Source organism: Histoplasma capsulatum, genomic scaffold (genome assembly GCF_000149585.1).
Source record: "Histoplasma capsulatum NAm1 scaffold_2 genomic scaffold, whole genome shotgun sequence".
NCBI lineage: Eukaryota > Fungi > Ascomycota > Eurotiomycetes > Onygenales > Ajellomycetaceae > Histoplasma > Histoplasma mississippiense.
The window spans coordinates 763,906-780,161 of record NW_001813981.1 but is presented as its reverse complement, the minus strand read 5'-3'; the positions used below and the strand labels follow the sequence as shown (position 1 = coordinate 780,161).

The window sequence follows — 16,256 nt, the reverse complement described above, 5'->3', positions numbered from 1 at the left end:
CTCGGAGGCGGAAGTAGTCTTTATACGCAGTTGATAAGGGCCACGATGTGATGAGGGGAAATAATTGGAGGACAATCAGCTAAACATTTGTTTTCATCCAAAGAGTCCAGGTCTCTAGCAAACAGAATAAGCACTTGAGCCTAGTTCGAACCTGGCGTGAGAATACCTGAAACTTCATCAATATCTTCTCCAAGGGATACGCTGCGTCTTTGAGTAGTTCTATAAATATTTTCGGGGAAGGCGAAGGGACAATGTGTTCAGGCAAAAAAAAGTTTTGTTTGTTCGCAGATATAATATTCAAGAGCATGCGAGATTGGCCGGATGCAGCGAAAATAATTTGTTCGTTGCTGCGAGGGCCCACTCCACATCCTGATCCTCCATAATATATTGTCAGCCTTGGTATGGTGATAAAGATAGAACCCAAATGACTATGATGTGCTAAGTTATGATAAAGTCTTCGATATGTTAGTCCTAGTCAAAAACATGGAGGAGTGTCAAGCAATCAAATGTGAATTTTTGGGTGATAACGGGAGTCTTGTCATGGACAATGATGACCGGATAGATAACTAGCAAAGGCTTGTTCTGCACCTATCCCCACGCTAGCAACCTGAGCCATGGATAAGAACCTCAGAGGAACACCACGCAACACCAGCAATTCATTTGACCAGAACAGTCAATGATGGCAAATCGACTGTAATTCGATCTCTCACACAAACTGGATGACCTTATGCTCGACCCTGCTTTTCGCCGTCGTAACTGTAATGGCCGTTACGTTCCTCTCTACTCGATCCTTCGACGGTGACATCGAGGATCATAAATTTTATTAATGGCATGGAGATAGAGGCTAAGTAATCCATTCTTATTGTGGATACGCAACTAATCATCTGGAACTTTTTCATAATAGCAGTTCAATGTTAACTACTAAGTTTGTTGCCGAGTGTTTCCCCAAATGAAGCGGGCTAACATCCTGCTTTTATTTGCGCCGTCGTAACCCAGATACAGAGCTCCCTTGTGGGCGCTATTCCCTAAATATTCCTTCCTGACGTTCAGCAGGAGAGAATTGCTGAACTTTTTCTTCTTGTATATATATATATATATATATATATATATATATTATATACAAATTGACAACCTTTGTGTTGGCATCGAAAATAACAAAAAAGGTCCCAAGAGCCTCCTGGGGTGGCTGCGGGCACATTCTCAGGGAAGTTGAAGCCCACCGAAAACTCGCTCCGGTTGAACCGCAGCCTGCATCGCAAACGGGATTTCCTTTTATGCAAGCTTGTGGCAACAAGATGTTGCAATTAAAATGGTGTCAGCGTCATAATACTAAAACAATATCGGGATGTTGAGAACTAGGTTACAAGGGTATCTTATTAGATATCTTAATTACTGTTGTTTGGAGAAGTGAACTAGTCAACTATACAAGACACCACGACAAACCGCCCAAAAAATATGTCCACTTGAAGTCTTCTAGCATTCAATGCTTCGTGATTCTCATAGCAAGAGAGAGACGCCCATCAGGATAAAGCTGCAGGCCCAAAGACCTATCGCATTCAGACCAGAGCTAGCCCGCTTACTTCCTGAGGGATGTTCAGGGTCATCAGGAGCGTCTGGGGTGTCCTTTATATCCTTCTTGAGGGTCAAACGCTTCAAACCATCACCTTCAATCGTATCAAGCGGGGCCACAAGCGCCATCTGGTTCCACGAGAAGAGCGTATTCTTTCCACCATAAATATAAACTTCAAATCGGCCGCTGAATTTTCCATCAATCCACACTCTGCTTCCACCAATTACGTCAGTTTTAATCGTCAGTTGCGAAGTCAGAGGGACTGTGACAGGCTTATGCGTGGAACTGGTAACATTTGTCCAGATGCGACCTGGATGACCAGGATCGTATCCGTCGCCCTCTGCGACGGAGCGGAGTGGATAAGCCCAGTTGTCGGAGTTGAAGACGAGATTTCCACCGTCATCGAGGGAGAGGGATGTATCATTGGAAGTCAACTTAAAGGGCCCCGTAACGTCGAGAATCAGGGTGTAGTTCATCCCTTTGCTCCCTTGCCCTAATTTCTTCGAGCCCTTTTCGCGGCTCCATTCTAAGAGCGTATCACCTGCCTTTTCGTCTCCCTTTTCGGAGGGCAATCGCCGGTCAAGGTTTTGGCCTGGCACACGATTCGTGAGGAGCTCAATGGTTGCTGACAATGTGTCGGCATCAAGACGATCACCTCGCGAACCGGCCCACATTCTAGCAGCAACAACAGGTATGCCATTCCTCATCGCGTAAAATGCTTCAAGTTGCGTGGTGGCAAATGGCCCATTGTCATTCCAGGCTGCAATGATAGCACCTTTATTGCCCTTTGCGCCGGGCTTAACCTGCTCGGTCACGTTTACTGGATTGAAAAGTGATGGCTCCCATTGCCAGTCTGGTTTGTTGGCGAAGTTCAAAGTCCGTGTGTTATTAAAAAATTGTGGGTAGGTTGCCGGGAAGATAGGGGTGTGGTCACTCTTCAAGGACATGTATCCCCACCAGTCTTCGGAGTTTATGTATCGATAACCATCTTTATTCAAAAGGATGGGGTCGGATTGGCCATACTGCCAATGCTGAATAATAATATCTTTAGAGATAGTCATGTCATCGGAAGGCTCGTATGTTCCCCAGATACGAATATCTTTTCCGGATTTCGATTTAACAAACTTGGACATTTCATTGACAAAGTGGATGTAGACGTCCGCAAGAGTAGGATCATACTCATCAGCACCGATATGCACTTCCTTCGCCTGGAACCATGGGAGGAATTCTTCCCAGATAGATTTAACGAGAGGGATTGAGTCGGGATTAGTTAGATCCAACAAGTCCTTCTTCTCTAATGCAAGCTCTGGTTTCCATTTGGTGAGGAAGAGACAGTGTCCCGGTGCTTCGATCTCTGGAATGATTGTGACGCCACGACGCGCACAGTGCTGCTGGAGGTCTTCGAAATCCGCTCGAGAAAGAGTTTCATTCGCGCGCTGAATGACGCCCTTCAATTCCTCGTTCTCAGGATGTAGTGAGAACTGGGAGTATACTTCATACCACGTATCATTGAGCCCTCGGTTTAGTGGATAGTTGTCACTGCTGTGATATTGGAATTCAGACATCTTGAAGAATGATGCGTATGTGCAAAGTTCCTTCAGGAACGATGGTGTGTACCACTTCCGTCCGGCATCGAGCAGGTACCCACGACTTGCATAAGCTGGGGCATCGACAATCCGGCCAGCCGGGATCTCCTTTTCGCCATGTACAAGCAATAGTTGTAAGAATGTGTGGGTGCCCCAGTACATTCCACGGGCGCCAATCCCACCAACAAAGACCTGACCATTCTTGATTTCCAGCTCATAACCCTCCTCCGACTTAGTACCGTCCTCATAAGTCAATGAATCAGCATCTTGTCTGAACCCTCCTAGAATAATACCTTTGGCATCGCTAGGGACTTCTTTTATGCGCTGAAGGGTCCATTTTTCGCCTGTAGCTTGCTCCAGATCCGAGAGAAAGGTTTCCGCAAATTCATAACCGGAGGGCGGGATGAGGGTCAATCCATTCTCATCTCTTCGTTCCGAAAACTTCTCATCGATATACACCGTTTTGGGGGCTTCCGAGATTGAGAAGCCAGACCCGGGTGTGTTGTCACTGCCAGGCCAATCCACGGGTGGTAGGGTTTGTAGCGCTGCGACAGCAGTGGCAAGCAAGGGCAATAGTAGACGCATCATTGCTTCTGCGCAAGGAGAAAAGCCTAAGTGATGGGGCAGCTGTTGCTTGCATCTACATCGAGTAGCACAGGCATTGTTGGCCTTTTATAGGAAAGGCTGTTTGAAAATAGCGAAGGACCCATAGCTTCGGCATTCAGTAGGTGGATTGTGACACAGCGAAGCAAGCTGTGCGACAAAAAAATGTCGTATGCAGCTAAGGTGCTAGCGAAGCTCCACCAGGCGTGGGGGTGCTCCCGTTTTCCGGGGTAAGGCTCAGATAGGTAACATCCAGGTCACACCGACAGGAACACCGATCTGCAAGTCTGATGAAACTCTTAGACGGTGGTCTGTCTTTGCATGTAACTCATGGACCTTTCGTCCAATGATTGAAATTCTCCGCCTTCTTCTACCCCGCAGAGGTTCCGGAAAACAACCCCCACGTCAGGGGAATCCAGGCAAAAGGTACCTGGACTTGAAACAAGTTGAAAGACAATTGTAGTCTTGGGGGCTCGTAGGGGTTATACGGGCAATGGAATTCAACAGGAAATTTTAGCTCACCACATATGTTTAAAATTACGATGTTCATGACGAGAACTTAACATGTCAACAAAGTTGGGGTCGAGACGGATTCCTATGGGGATTTACCGCTGCATCAAAGGGGCCAATATTTCAAGTAAGGTAGCCATTTTAAGATATGGTATAAAAGAGACTGGTATATAAGTTTTTCATCCATCTGATAGTTACTCACCAGAAAGATATATGTAAAAGTCAAGTTGGGTAACATTGCGTTAAAAACACTCATTTAAATGATGATACCGAACTCCGCTAGGAGAAGACGGTCATGCAATTCTCGTTGATTAAACCTGTTAGGGCTGAAAATATATGAGTTTTAAGGTGTTGAGCTGAACCTCCTTAACTAAGTGCCACTGTGGTTGTCAATGTTCATATCAAGGAGAATGGTTCATTTTTATCGAGCCACTCCACCATGCCAAACTCATAAAGGAAACGATGTGAGTTTCCAATAATTCTTCTGACGAGAAACAGCAAATACTCCGTGCACGTGGTAGCACAATCCCTAAACCTTCAGAATAACAAAAGCATTTCTAAACATGTGAGATTATCAATTGCTGAAATTACACGAGCAGGCTGAATATGGATAACTACGCGCTAGTGTCCTGTCACAGCCAAGAGGTGGGATTCTGTCAGTTACTTACAACATTTCCTCGAATCCCCGCGAACCCACAGGATTAGGAAGCCGGATTATTGCCATCAAATTACACTTGCGTCCCTTTGTGCGGAAATAAGAAGTTCGTAACCCCTCGAATGGAAGATCGGAACGCCTGAATCGTTGTTAGTAAATATCTCTCCTCCTAGCTCTCGAGAAAAGTTGATGGGCTCATTTAAAAAGCAGCATCACAGACCGTTGTTAACATTGCGAGTGGCTTATCACACCGTATGTGGCACTCATCGAAGGTTCCTGACTCGGTTTTCTTTTTTTGAGCCCCGTTTCCACGCTAGATGTCTTGGCACTTTAAGCTTATTTTAGGTTTCTCCCTTTCTCCATGACATCATCAGTTAATGGACCTATATTTCAACGAAAACAAAAAATGATGGAGCTTTTAACTCGCGCAGGACTTCCTCTGAGATCTGCGAAACAGCAAGATTTGTTATATTTGGGTTGTCCCATCTCAAGACCCCTTTTGTGCAGTCTTCCGCCACAATTGTAAAAAGGTCTATAAAATCTGTGCCAACGAACAGGTTGCACTCGGAACAGCCGCGTCGCGTGAAATCCACGAGCTGCCGTCCGTGTAGCTACTGCTGACAGGAAAGCGATTTCTCGTCGCAGTCATAAGTTTAGGCTACAGCAACCGCTATCATCAGCTGACCGATGAGCATCGGTGAGCCCTCGCATTCCGTTTTAGCAACGAGAATTTTGCAATATTTCTATGACAAAATTGGCTGATACAAATCCACCTCTACAGGGTCCGTTGTAGAGATTATCAGCAGAAAAAATCTGCATTTCAAACCCAACATAAATTGTAGATTAATGCATGTAAAGGAGGTAAGCGTTAGTTCAACAAAACTTATACGTGCACATCTATATCGATGTTTCTTAACATTGCTCAAACCAAAATCCATGACATACAATACCACGAGCGGCCCTAATATCTAGGCGCCCACTTACTGTATTCTGCCATAAGAACTTCTACTTTAACATAAGGTTAGCATGGGAATCTACTCCTATATAGCTGCTTTCCACATAGGAGCCAGCCAGCTCCACCCATGAATTCACTCTAGATGCAGGGAGAAGTGACAGGGGCCCATTTTCCTACCTTTGGCAGTGGCTAAGGGATTATCTATTCAAGCACGCCGAAGCAGGACAGGTACACAAACCGATGGGATTCTATGCGCATTGAAGGGTAATGAATGGCGTCTTATAATTAAAACTTTTCTGTGATTGACCAATAATGGCTTATGCGTATTTAAGAGCTCATATTGCTAAAATCCCTGCTTTGAATTCGTGCATGTGTATAGATGGTTACTTCTGTCAGAAATAAGATCTGCGGACTCGCTGAACATAAGTATATTTTCCGAGGAGAGAGTACCTTCGTAATATGGTTCGAAGGTACTGTCTCTCCTCCACTCAATCTCTAGGTGTAGCCCGAATGTGCCACAGATTCTTTAGAAGAATATTTGTATAGCATGTTTTAGATTGAGCCATTTTGTCTCAAGTGAACGGCATAATGGGCCAGCGAGGAAATCGCCGCATTCTGATATAACGGAGTGGGCCTATACGTGGGCAGCCCCGACTGTCTCATGCTTTGATATACATGTATGCAGTACGCATCACATGGACCCGTCGCGCTGAGACCATGGTAAAAGATCTCATCACGGAAGCACTGCCGTTGAGATGTCTACAACGCGAAAATCAGAGCAGCTTACTTGGAGCGAGACAGATGTAAAACGAGGAAATTCCCTTTAATCCTGGGTCATCAACCATGAAGAAAGATTAGGAGAGGAAAGGGACACGAAGAAAAAAATCCAAGGAGAGCATAAAGGGCAGAGGGGAGGGTTATGTCAATGACACAGGGACGAATAAGACGAAATGAGAGAGGGGAAAAAAGAACTCGCTACCATTAAATAAAACAGCATAATAAGGTTTGTTGTCTTTTACGTCTTTATCGACATTTTAAAACAAACAAAAAGAAGCAGCTACAAATTCCTCAATGCGCCGCTTTTTAATCCATTTGTTTGCTTGTTTTGATTTATTTCCCTTATGCTGCAGTGATGGCCCGTCGAATCTGAGCGCCCCGTTGTCTCGACGAAAGTCTAGTCTTGCTGAGGTCGGTAGGTGCCTTCTGTACTTCTTCATTACCTTCAGTGAGGATGAGCTCGATGTGGCATGGGCTGGACATGTAAGGGTTAATCTAAAGATTGGATCTCGAATTAGCTTTACATGTATGGTGTAGCGAAGCTGTGACGCAGTGGCGGAGGGAAAGGAGAACATACACGACCGTGCGCGCGGTAAGTGCGTCGTCGCTGCTTGGGAGCTTGGTTGACCTGGACGTGCTGAACGACAAGGTTGCCAGTGTCAAGTCCCTTGGTATCGGCATTGGCCTCGGCATTCTTGAGGAGGGAGAGGAGGAATTCAGCAGACTTGACGGGCCAACGCGCCTTGGAGACACCGAATTGCTTTCCTGTAGAGCATAAGAAAGCCTAGTTAGTACACATATCGTATGCTAATTGCGAGGGGTTTTTGCATGCTCATTGCCCTTTCTGGGTCTAGATCCATGGGCCCACCAGGGCAGTATCCAACAAATTCTCCAAAACACCGCAATTTTTCCACAAAGTATATATCCATCTCTTCCTTAAAACGAAGACATGTTCGTATTCACTTCCAATCTCTCAAGCCATGCACTCCATTTCCATTCAAGAAACAACCTCATTTCCCGTTGGTTTCCATATTGCCCGGACCATTGAAGGGCGAACTAACGACGAAAACGAAAAAGTTAACACAATAACTCACCCTGCGCACAACGGCCAGTGCTGCCGGCATATCTTCGCATGGGCACAGCCTCCTTGTGAGCTATCACATTCTCCAGAAAAGCAACAGCGCGCTGCAGTTTCCATCCGTTGATCGCCTGTGCAGTCTCGCGGGTGTTCTTGAAGCTGACACGCAGATAGGAGCCGCGGGAGCGTGCGCTCTTCGCGCTGGGGATCGATTGGGCTGCGTAGCGGACCTGAAAGTTCGGATATCCGTTAGTATAACAGTCTTATAATCGTCCTGGAAAGAAATTTTTATTCTGGGGCAGAGTTGAAACGTCCCACGGAGCAATGTCGCGGACGGGTCGACGGGAAATTGAGACGTCATAGCTATCATAGCACAAAAAAGAATAGGGCTGTTGGGAAACTCACCATCTTGATGGAGTTGTCGTGGTAAAAGATAGTCCTCGTTGTCGGGGTTGGTTGAGATAAAGAAGTTTGTCGTCAACCTGTGGCCTGAGCCATTTCCGCCCAGTTACAGTACTGTGAGGCGCGGAGCTAAGCGAGTTCCCGATTTGGAAAGGTGTGGTGGTGGACAGCCCTAACGCTAGGTTACTTTGGCACTAGTGTCATATCTCGTGTTGAACTTGAAATTATCCCCAAATGGTCACAATATGAAGAATATCAATTACATTCAACGTCAATGGCGAAGAATCAATCCATGGCATGCTTATTTTTAGGATGGAACTCCAGTTGAATGGGGCAGAGAAAGTCATCCCTCAAATTACCCTACTTTCGGAAGTAATAGAAACGAAGGACTTCGCCGGAAAAAGAGCAAAAGGTATTATATTATGAATATTATTTAAAAATACTCGACTCAAAACAAATACACTAAAATGAGGGAAGGAAAAACAATTAAATACTCATAAACTGTCAGAAGTGGTTTCTTCAAGAGTTGGCGGAGCAGCGGGAATTCACTCGCGAACAATGTGTACTAGCAGGTTCAAAGCTTAGTATTACGCTGCTCAGGAACCCGAGTGACCAAGTTGGCCCCCTTCAGACATGACTCTAGATTACGGAGGACAAGCAATTCCATTTTCTTTTGCGTCTCGTGTGTGAAAGTCCCTATGTGGGGAAGCAAAAAGGCCCTCGGATGATCACGCAAATCCTTCTCGATTTTGGGTTCGTGCTCATAAACGTCTAGACCAACCGATGCGACCTATTAGGGGTATCAGAATATATTCCAGGGATTGCCACGGTTTGAGCTACCGTGCTTTTGATGGATATTTGCTTACCTTATTTTGCAGAGCTGCGACTAGAGCTTTCTCATCGATCACAGCACCACGCGCGGTGTTTACAATAACCACGCCAGTCTTCATTTTCCTGAACTCAGGTGCCCCGATGATATGCCTAGTCTTATCCGTCAATGCGCAATTGATGCTGAGGACGTCGGATCTCGAAAGGAGATCATCGAAGGTGACGTATTCGGTTCCCTTAGGTTCGGGGTCGGCTCGATTTCGATTGTGATAAATAACCTTCATTTTGAAGGCCTGAGCCAGAAAAGCGACTTCCTATGGAGTCAAAATGCAATTTAGCTATTAAAAATTCCCCTTTTTCGGCAAATTCCGGCGAATGGGATGGCATCAACTTACAGTTCCAATACCTCCCATGCCAAGGATCCCAAGTACCTTCTCTTGGGGGTCATGCCCTAAGGTGGTTTCGCCCCGCCACTTCCCTGAGGGATGGTCAGCAACTAGCCGTATGGCCAAGGCACAGCAATAGAACTATAACGAAATATAATGTCACCTTCTCGAATAGCAGATAATGGAGCCCACACTTTTCTTAACGCGCCGAGCATCAGGAAAATTGCAGTGTTTGCGGTGGCATCATTGACCGCTTGCGGCGTATTAGAAACAGCGATTCCTATACCAAGAATTTAAGCGATTAATATTTCTCAAACTTTTAGTGAGTTACGACATGAAAGCAATAGCAAAAGAATGGCAAAATACATACCTTTCTGGGTGCATGTTGCGATATCGATATTGTCATATCCCGCCCCGTTATGGCAGATGAACCTAAGTGATCTCGGGAGCGCATTGAGAAGCTCGGCATCGAAAGGACCGGTAACCTGCAGAGCGTGTGTAACATGAGTTATCAGCGTGGGGAAGAGGTTTGAATGCATGAATTTCTAAAAGGAACGAATGTTTTGCTCGAACATCCAATGCACAAGATGTGGTAAAATTGTGCAGCCGCCCAAAACCAAATGAAAATAAAATGGACATGGGCTAACCTTCACTGATTCGTTCGACCGATATATCGCGACCACGTCGTTGTACTTTCCGCGTTGACAGTCGGCAAGAAACTCAGCCCGGGTTCCTTGGCAATATTCCTGCAACCTGTCAGCGGGTTCTGTTCTTTCCCTTCCTCTTCTTTTCTTTTCTTTCCCTCGACCAGTTCTCCAGGTGCATGTCACACAAAAAAACGAAGAATGAATGATTGGAACTTGAGGACGGCAGAAAACAAATGACTTCCACCAGATCATTGCCTTTTCAGGTTTAAGGGCGCAGGCATGAAACAAATCCCGCCTCACAATCTGCATGAAGATGGGAATATCGATGCAATGTTGTTTCTTTTTGGGTTGTTCAGCGAGTTGCTGCCTTATCCAAATATCAAGCACATCCGTGATGTCCAAACCTGTTACTTTCTGGGCTTCCGTAGAAGCCACTTGTGGACATGTGGACGTGCCATCCGTTTTCCATTCGTTGGGCTTGGCTTCATGCGAGCATGAAATGCGTAATCGCGTGAGAGAGGCAAATGATACAAAGAACTGAGAAAACGAGAGAGCCGAGGAATTGAATTGAAGACCGGGAAATGGAAAATCGAATCGAATCGGAATAAGGTGATAAATGCCTCCTGACGTCCTCAAGATTCAAGTAACACAACATTTCATTTCAGGGAGCCAACTTTTTCCCAATGCCACGATAAAGAATCATATGGTTCGAAACGGAATTGGAGGGAAGGGACCCAAACAAGGGCAAAGAACCGGGATTAAAAATACGTACACGCAGAGAAGCCAAAGAAGCCAATGCCTTCCACTCATCTTTACAGTGGTCAATATTTCCAATCAGAAGGACTGCTCGTTGCGACATTGTCGTTGATAATCGGATCAATTGGCGGATGGTGAAAATTGGTCAAATCCTCTGGGATATCCGAGGGGTATTACTAGGTATCTCCGTCAGTGGCAATTCGCCTTCCAGGGAATCTCGTTTCTATATAGAATCGCCGAGGGCGTAATATGACAAAGTGATCAATGGAGGGGGGTTATCAAAAGGCATAGTAAGAGCTAGTGCTAAACGCGATCTAGTTGAATAGGTGTCTAAGGAGATATGTGTGGGATGAGAACAAAACAGGTGCATAGGGAAGGATGGAGAGGTGCAGTTATCGAAATATCCATGGAGTCTCAAACGGACTATACATATACTTGTAAGCCTTACTATGAAGCCTTTCGTTCCTCTCGGATCCTGGATTTTGACAAGCAGCACGGAAGTGAATATCAATTAAAACTGGAACCGATGAAAATCAAGTCGACACGGGGAGCAAAGCGAGGCAGACAGAATAAGTTCGTTCACCTGGTGGGTAGGAGTAAGAATAGCAGTGATATCTCTTCCATTCCATTGCGCTCGTTCACTCGTATTTATATCATTTCCAGGTGAGAGCGGAACAATCCTGGGCAGGGGGTCAAAGACTGATGTGGCAGCATCGCGAGCTGGCTTCTTCCTTTATCGCGATGATGTATCCGCTTTTCGACATAGAAGTTTGCGGATGAGTACACAGGGGGAATGCAACGAGCACCCTGTATTAGGGTTTCGTTCGTTGAGGGTCAGCTGGCGCACTCGTTGGGTTGTGGGGGGGCTAAAGGCCGTAGCCGCGCAACAGCGGAACCAGCAGCTACTATTATTAGTCAGTTAGCTTCAGTAGCTACAGTGCTGCGCCATAAGTTTGAAACTATTGAGACTTCTAATTGAAATACACTAGTCCAAAAGTAGTTTAGTATATGCACTGTTTATTATTGTAACTAGCTCTAATTAATTACATCCACAGAGATTTCACTCAATATTTTGTATACCATTCCTTTGCCTCAAGAACTGCAGCCACATGATTTGGCATTGTAATAGAGAGATTATAAAGAATACTTTCATCTATTGAATTCCAGGCCTCTTTGACAGTTTCTATAAATAGTGCCACTGTGTTATCTGCAAACTCTAACTCTGGCTGGATCTTGTAAATCTCCCTCTTCATGATTGACCATAAATTTTCAATGAGATTTAAATCAGGTGAATATGGTGGCCAAGGCATGATTTAAACCCCCATCTCCTTCAAAATAATCTGTACAATTCTAGCAGTATGCACAGGTGCATTATTATGTATGAATATATCATCTTCTTTTAGTATAGTGGGTAGATAAACTCAGTAGAGTTCACAGATTATCTATGAATGAAGACATTAGTATATATCAGAAATAATGAGATTAATATAGAGAATCCTACTCTGACAGATACTTTTTGATGAGCAGATTCAGAATCTTCATTCAGTGATATCAATTCTGTACAGAAATTCTGATCAAATGCTGCTCAGAACATTTTCTTGAATGTTTTACCACATTTTAACTCTTTAATATCTCCTTGAGCCAGCTGTTCTGAGGGTCATAAGAAGGTCCATTTAACTGCAATTCCTGTTCCTCTTTCAACTGTACACTCATCAAACCACTTGTAATGTGACGGCGCCGAGGCGATTGCTACTCGGCAGCGGCACAGAGAAGGATAGTATATAATGGGAAGCCTTATGGGTGGGCTTGATTATCTCGCTTGAACCGCGAACTCGTAGAATACTATACAAATACTGAACTACTAGAGGTACTCGGCACACTAAGAATATTGTATGAGGACAGCGGTAACTCTGGTATCTTATTGTCAAAAGATGAAAGACGAATCGCTGGCTCCTGGAATAGAGAGCCAGCATCTAGCTATTCTATATAGACAACGGGCAGCCATCCTCCCCTCACTCTATGAGCGAGGGTAGCCGAAGCAACTCCGCAGTGGCGCTGCATTGATCTGCCAGAAGGAATCTACTGACCCCGTATAGAAACAGGTTTCTCATATCCCATCAATCGGATCCTCTTCTATTGCATCCGAATGATGTCATAGGGTGGTTGGAAACCGGTTCGGACACCTGCGTGACGTCATGGGATAGATGGGATTATCCGAGGGGAAGCGATGGGCCGTGTGGAGCCGTCACGGGGCCTTGGCACAACCAAGGGTGTGACACCACTTCACTTCACGTCAATCAGCAGATGTGTAGTCTTTATAGAGATCTGCTCAGTAAAGATATTGAGCTGCATGTGTCTCTTTTAATATAGAATAGATGCATTGAAGCCATCTTCTTTTTCCCATCTCATTTATAAGCTGTTGTATAGATCTTGTTTTAACCTTGTCATTCATCTCAGCACATAGATTCTTAGTTAATATGTGAGGATTGAGATGAACAATCAGATCATATATATGATCTCACTCTGTTTCAGATAACTTTTTAGAAGCTTCAAGCTATGATTTGAACACTTCATTATCTCATTAAATAGCTCTGCACACAGTGGTTTTGAGAGTGTTTAATAGGATTTCAGAGTGGATTCAATGGATATGAGGGTAGGTATATCCTTGATTTCAAAGCTCACATATGCAAGAACGCATTTGAGGGCTCAATTCTCTGTCTCAGGTCATAGTGGATGATAGTGGTGGAGAAATATAACTAATAAAAAGACAGTAGTATAAGAAAATAGTTGCAGAGGGTATAAAGATTCATTATTTTGAAGAAAATATGTGAGGAAGAAGATAGAGAAGAGAGAGGTGTATTCTATGTATAGCAGTATAGGAGTGAAAAATAGGGGTAAGTGAGTGCTTTTAAATATCATATGACACTATAATCACTACTAACTACTGTGAGTTAAACTACTTTTGGACTAGTGTATATCAATTAGAAGTCTCAATAGTTTCAAACTTATGGCGCAGCACTGTAGCTCTTAGGGTGATAAAAGTCTAACTATCCGTGAAGCAGAAGATCGGCAATTGATATACCCAGGAAACTTTATTATAGATTAAGCTTTGGACTGATGGCAATATCAAACAGACGAAGGGAAACGCCGGCGGCGGGCGCAGGACCTGCCAGGAGGATTATGTAGGCAATGCTGGTTTGAGTTCTGCATGCCCTCCTTTTTCTTCCCCAAATCTTCCCTACTCAGTTTGTTCCTTCAGTTCCCAGGCGGATCATCCCCTAAATAACGTGACTCACCACCCAATGAACTCATCCACCCAACACACTCCTATTTTTTGTGGGAACGTCCAAGTCATTGTATTAGCATGTCGGCAGCTGAGGCATATACTATGTATGTGCGGTGCGCTAGTCCGTGATAGGCAGCCTAGAGCCAACATTTTTTCCATGAATCTGTGACGAGTTAACACCTGTTAGTAGTTTTCTGCCCACATGCTCCCATACAACGCTTCTCTCCTCGCAATTCCACTCTGCACTTGTGTAGTCTCTAACATTCTTCCACTTCACACCTCATTGCAGCATGATCTTCAATATTCTTTCATTCTGATTCTTTCTTTATAAAAATCTTCTTCATATAATCTTTTCTTCTGATCTTCTTTCTCTTTCTTTCTTTTTTCTTAATCAATTTGTAAACCGTATATAGAATTGTAATGGGCGCAATGGAAATATCTGATAGACAGAGAATTCAGATAGCAACTCTTGAGAAAACTCAATTTATATAAACTGTACATCCACTTCTGGCCCGATGTATGGCCATTCATGGCAGAGATAATCAAAGCACACAAGTGCTAAAGAGAGCAGCGGCAGGGTGATTGCTCACAGAGAGCAGAGGCAGGGCAGAGGCGGAGCGGAAGCAGGGCGGAGGCAGGGCGATTGCTCACAGAGAGCAAAGATCAAGGCCTGGAGGCCAATGAATGCTGAGTTCACTGAGAATCAAACACTCATAACAACCGCTCTGCTCTTGGCCATCATCACTACGGAGTAGATGATGTTATCAGGCTGCACCACGAGGAGGTGGCAGAGTCGGACTTCGCAGCCCTCATTAAACCAAGTGATCCACCTGATCTCAGATTAATCATTAACTAGATTCAAAATAACTTATCAAAGTGTCTAGGCATGCTTTTAACCATGTGTGAAGATGTAGTTAGCATGTTATTTCAGCAGTTCTGTTGCTTCTAAGGGCCATAACCTGTGGGAGGATAACGTTGTTGTCATTACTAACGATCTACGCGAGAGCAACACAATATGTTGGGGGGCGCGTGATATTGTGGCGGACGTAAAGCTTGCGAAAACAGAATTTTCTGCCACCCCCTGAAAAATATTAGCAAAACACTGCAAAAATAACCAAAATATCCACGTATTTCTAGAATCATTCAAATATCATCCAATTCATTCAAATACACACCTTTATCATTAAATACACACTTTTATCATCAAATCTGTCAATATACCCTGCAACACCCATCATTTTACTGTCTCACCAGCTTATAAAAGAACTTCAACTACTCTGCATCTTCATCTGTTCAAACTGTCTGTTCCAGATGTTCCAGATAATGATGAGAATTCAACTGATGATGAGAAGAAGAATATGGAGAAAGAGGAAAAAAAGAAAAAAATACAATTAGAAAATTTTTAATTTTTATGAATATTTATTTCTGAGTTTGAGATTTCATTCAGACTGTATGAATGAGTGATTATCAATGAAATAAAAAAGTCTATAAAGATCAAGTTATGAAATATCACAATAAATGATATAATTGTCAACTTCTATCATATTCAATACACTGCAAAAAAAATAGCTGAAAAGCATGTTATAACGCAGAACTGTAAAAAAGTAGAAGTTGTAAATTATATAACAATCATCTCATCAAATAAATATAAATCTTCAATTAAAATCACTTTTGAAAAGGAGACAGATTGAAGAGAGATTATTATTTTTTTTGAAAAAGTTATATAAAAAGAAGATGAATGAATTTAACATTAAGATTATCATTTTATTTATTTTTCTTGATATTTTAATTTTATTTTCAAATATCTTTGTAATATGTGGTTCTGCAGCTTTCATTGAAATGTTGGATTCTTAATTAACAATCTAAACATTGACATCAAAAAGAGTATCAAATGTTAAAAAAGAAGTAATCTCGTCATTTATTAAATTTTTTCTTTTTTATTATTCTGTTAAATTCTTTTGAATTCATAAAATATTTGATGATGAAAAGCTACTGCCTACATGTACAAGATCTACAGTCACTAGTCAGCAGTTGAAAAAAATTTGAAATCAATAATTAAATGAATATGATTCTTGAGCATGAGATAACTGCTCATTGACATTATCAAAAAATGAATTGTCATAACTTTGAATAGAGTATTTATTGAATAGCTTTTAATAATACTCATATTCAACTTCTGAGTAATGAGATTGCCAGTTGAATAGATGATGTTGAATA

At 43.3% G+C, this 16,256-nt stretch overlaps 4 protein-coding genes across 4 annotated transcripts; all 4 read right to left on the bottom strand.

Moving 5' to 3' along the window:
* Positions 1-1,329: 1,329 nt before the first annotated feature.
* Positions 1,330-3,744, bottom strand: HCAG_02328 (conserved hypothetical protein; the record flags this gene model as incomplete). The annotated part of the gene is made up of 2 exons (XM_001542107.1): positions 1,330-1,355; positions 1,581-3,744. 2 exons carry the CDS (start codon positions 3,742-3,744, stop codon positions 1,330-1,332), a joined length of 2,190 nt encoding a protein of 729 aa, XP_001542157.1.
* Positions 3,745-6,998: 3,254 nt separating this feature from the next.
* Positions 6,999-8,142, bottom strand: HCAG_02327 (60S ribosomal protein L17; the record flags this gene model as incomplete). The annotated part of the gene is made up of 4 exons (XM_001542106.1): positions 6,999-7,151; positions 7,234-7,421; positions 7,751-7,964; positions 8,140-8,142. 4 exons carry the CDS (start codon positions 8,140-8,142, stop codon positions 6,999-7,001), a joined length of 558 nt encoding a protein of 185 aa, XP_001542156.1.
* A 568-nt stretch (positions 8,143-8,710) lies between these two features.
* On the bottom strand, positions 8,711-10,856 carry HCAG_02326 (hypothetical protein; the record flags this gene model as incomplete). Its single annotated transcript, XM_001542105.1, has 8 exons — positions 8,711-8,926; positions 9,003-9,278; positions 9,360-9,442; positions 9,514-9,630; positions 9,721-9,835; positions 9,998-10,096; positions 10,298-10,479; positions 10,766-10,856. The coding sequence occupies 8 exons, from the start codon at positions 10,854-10,856 to the stop codon at positions 8,711-8,713; spliced, it is 1,179 nt and encodes a 392-aa protein (XP_001542155.1).
* A 731-nt stretch (positions 10,857-11,587) lies between these two features.
* Positions 11,588-12,063, bottom strand: HCAG_02325 (predicted protein; the record flags this gene model as incomplete). The annotated part of the gene is made up of 2 exons (XM_001542104.1): positions 11,588-11,658; positions 11,901-12,063. The coding sequence occupies 2 exons, from the start codon at positions 12,061-12,063 to the stop codon at positions 11,588-11,590; spliced, it is 234 nt and encodes a 77-aa protein (XP_001542154.1).
* Positions 12,064-16,256: the final 4,193 nt, after the last annotated feature.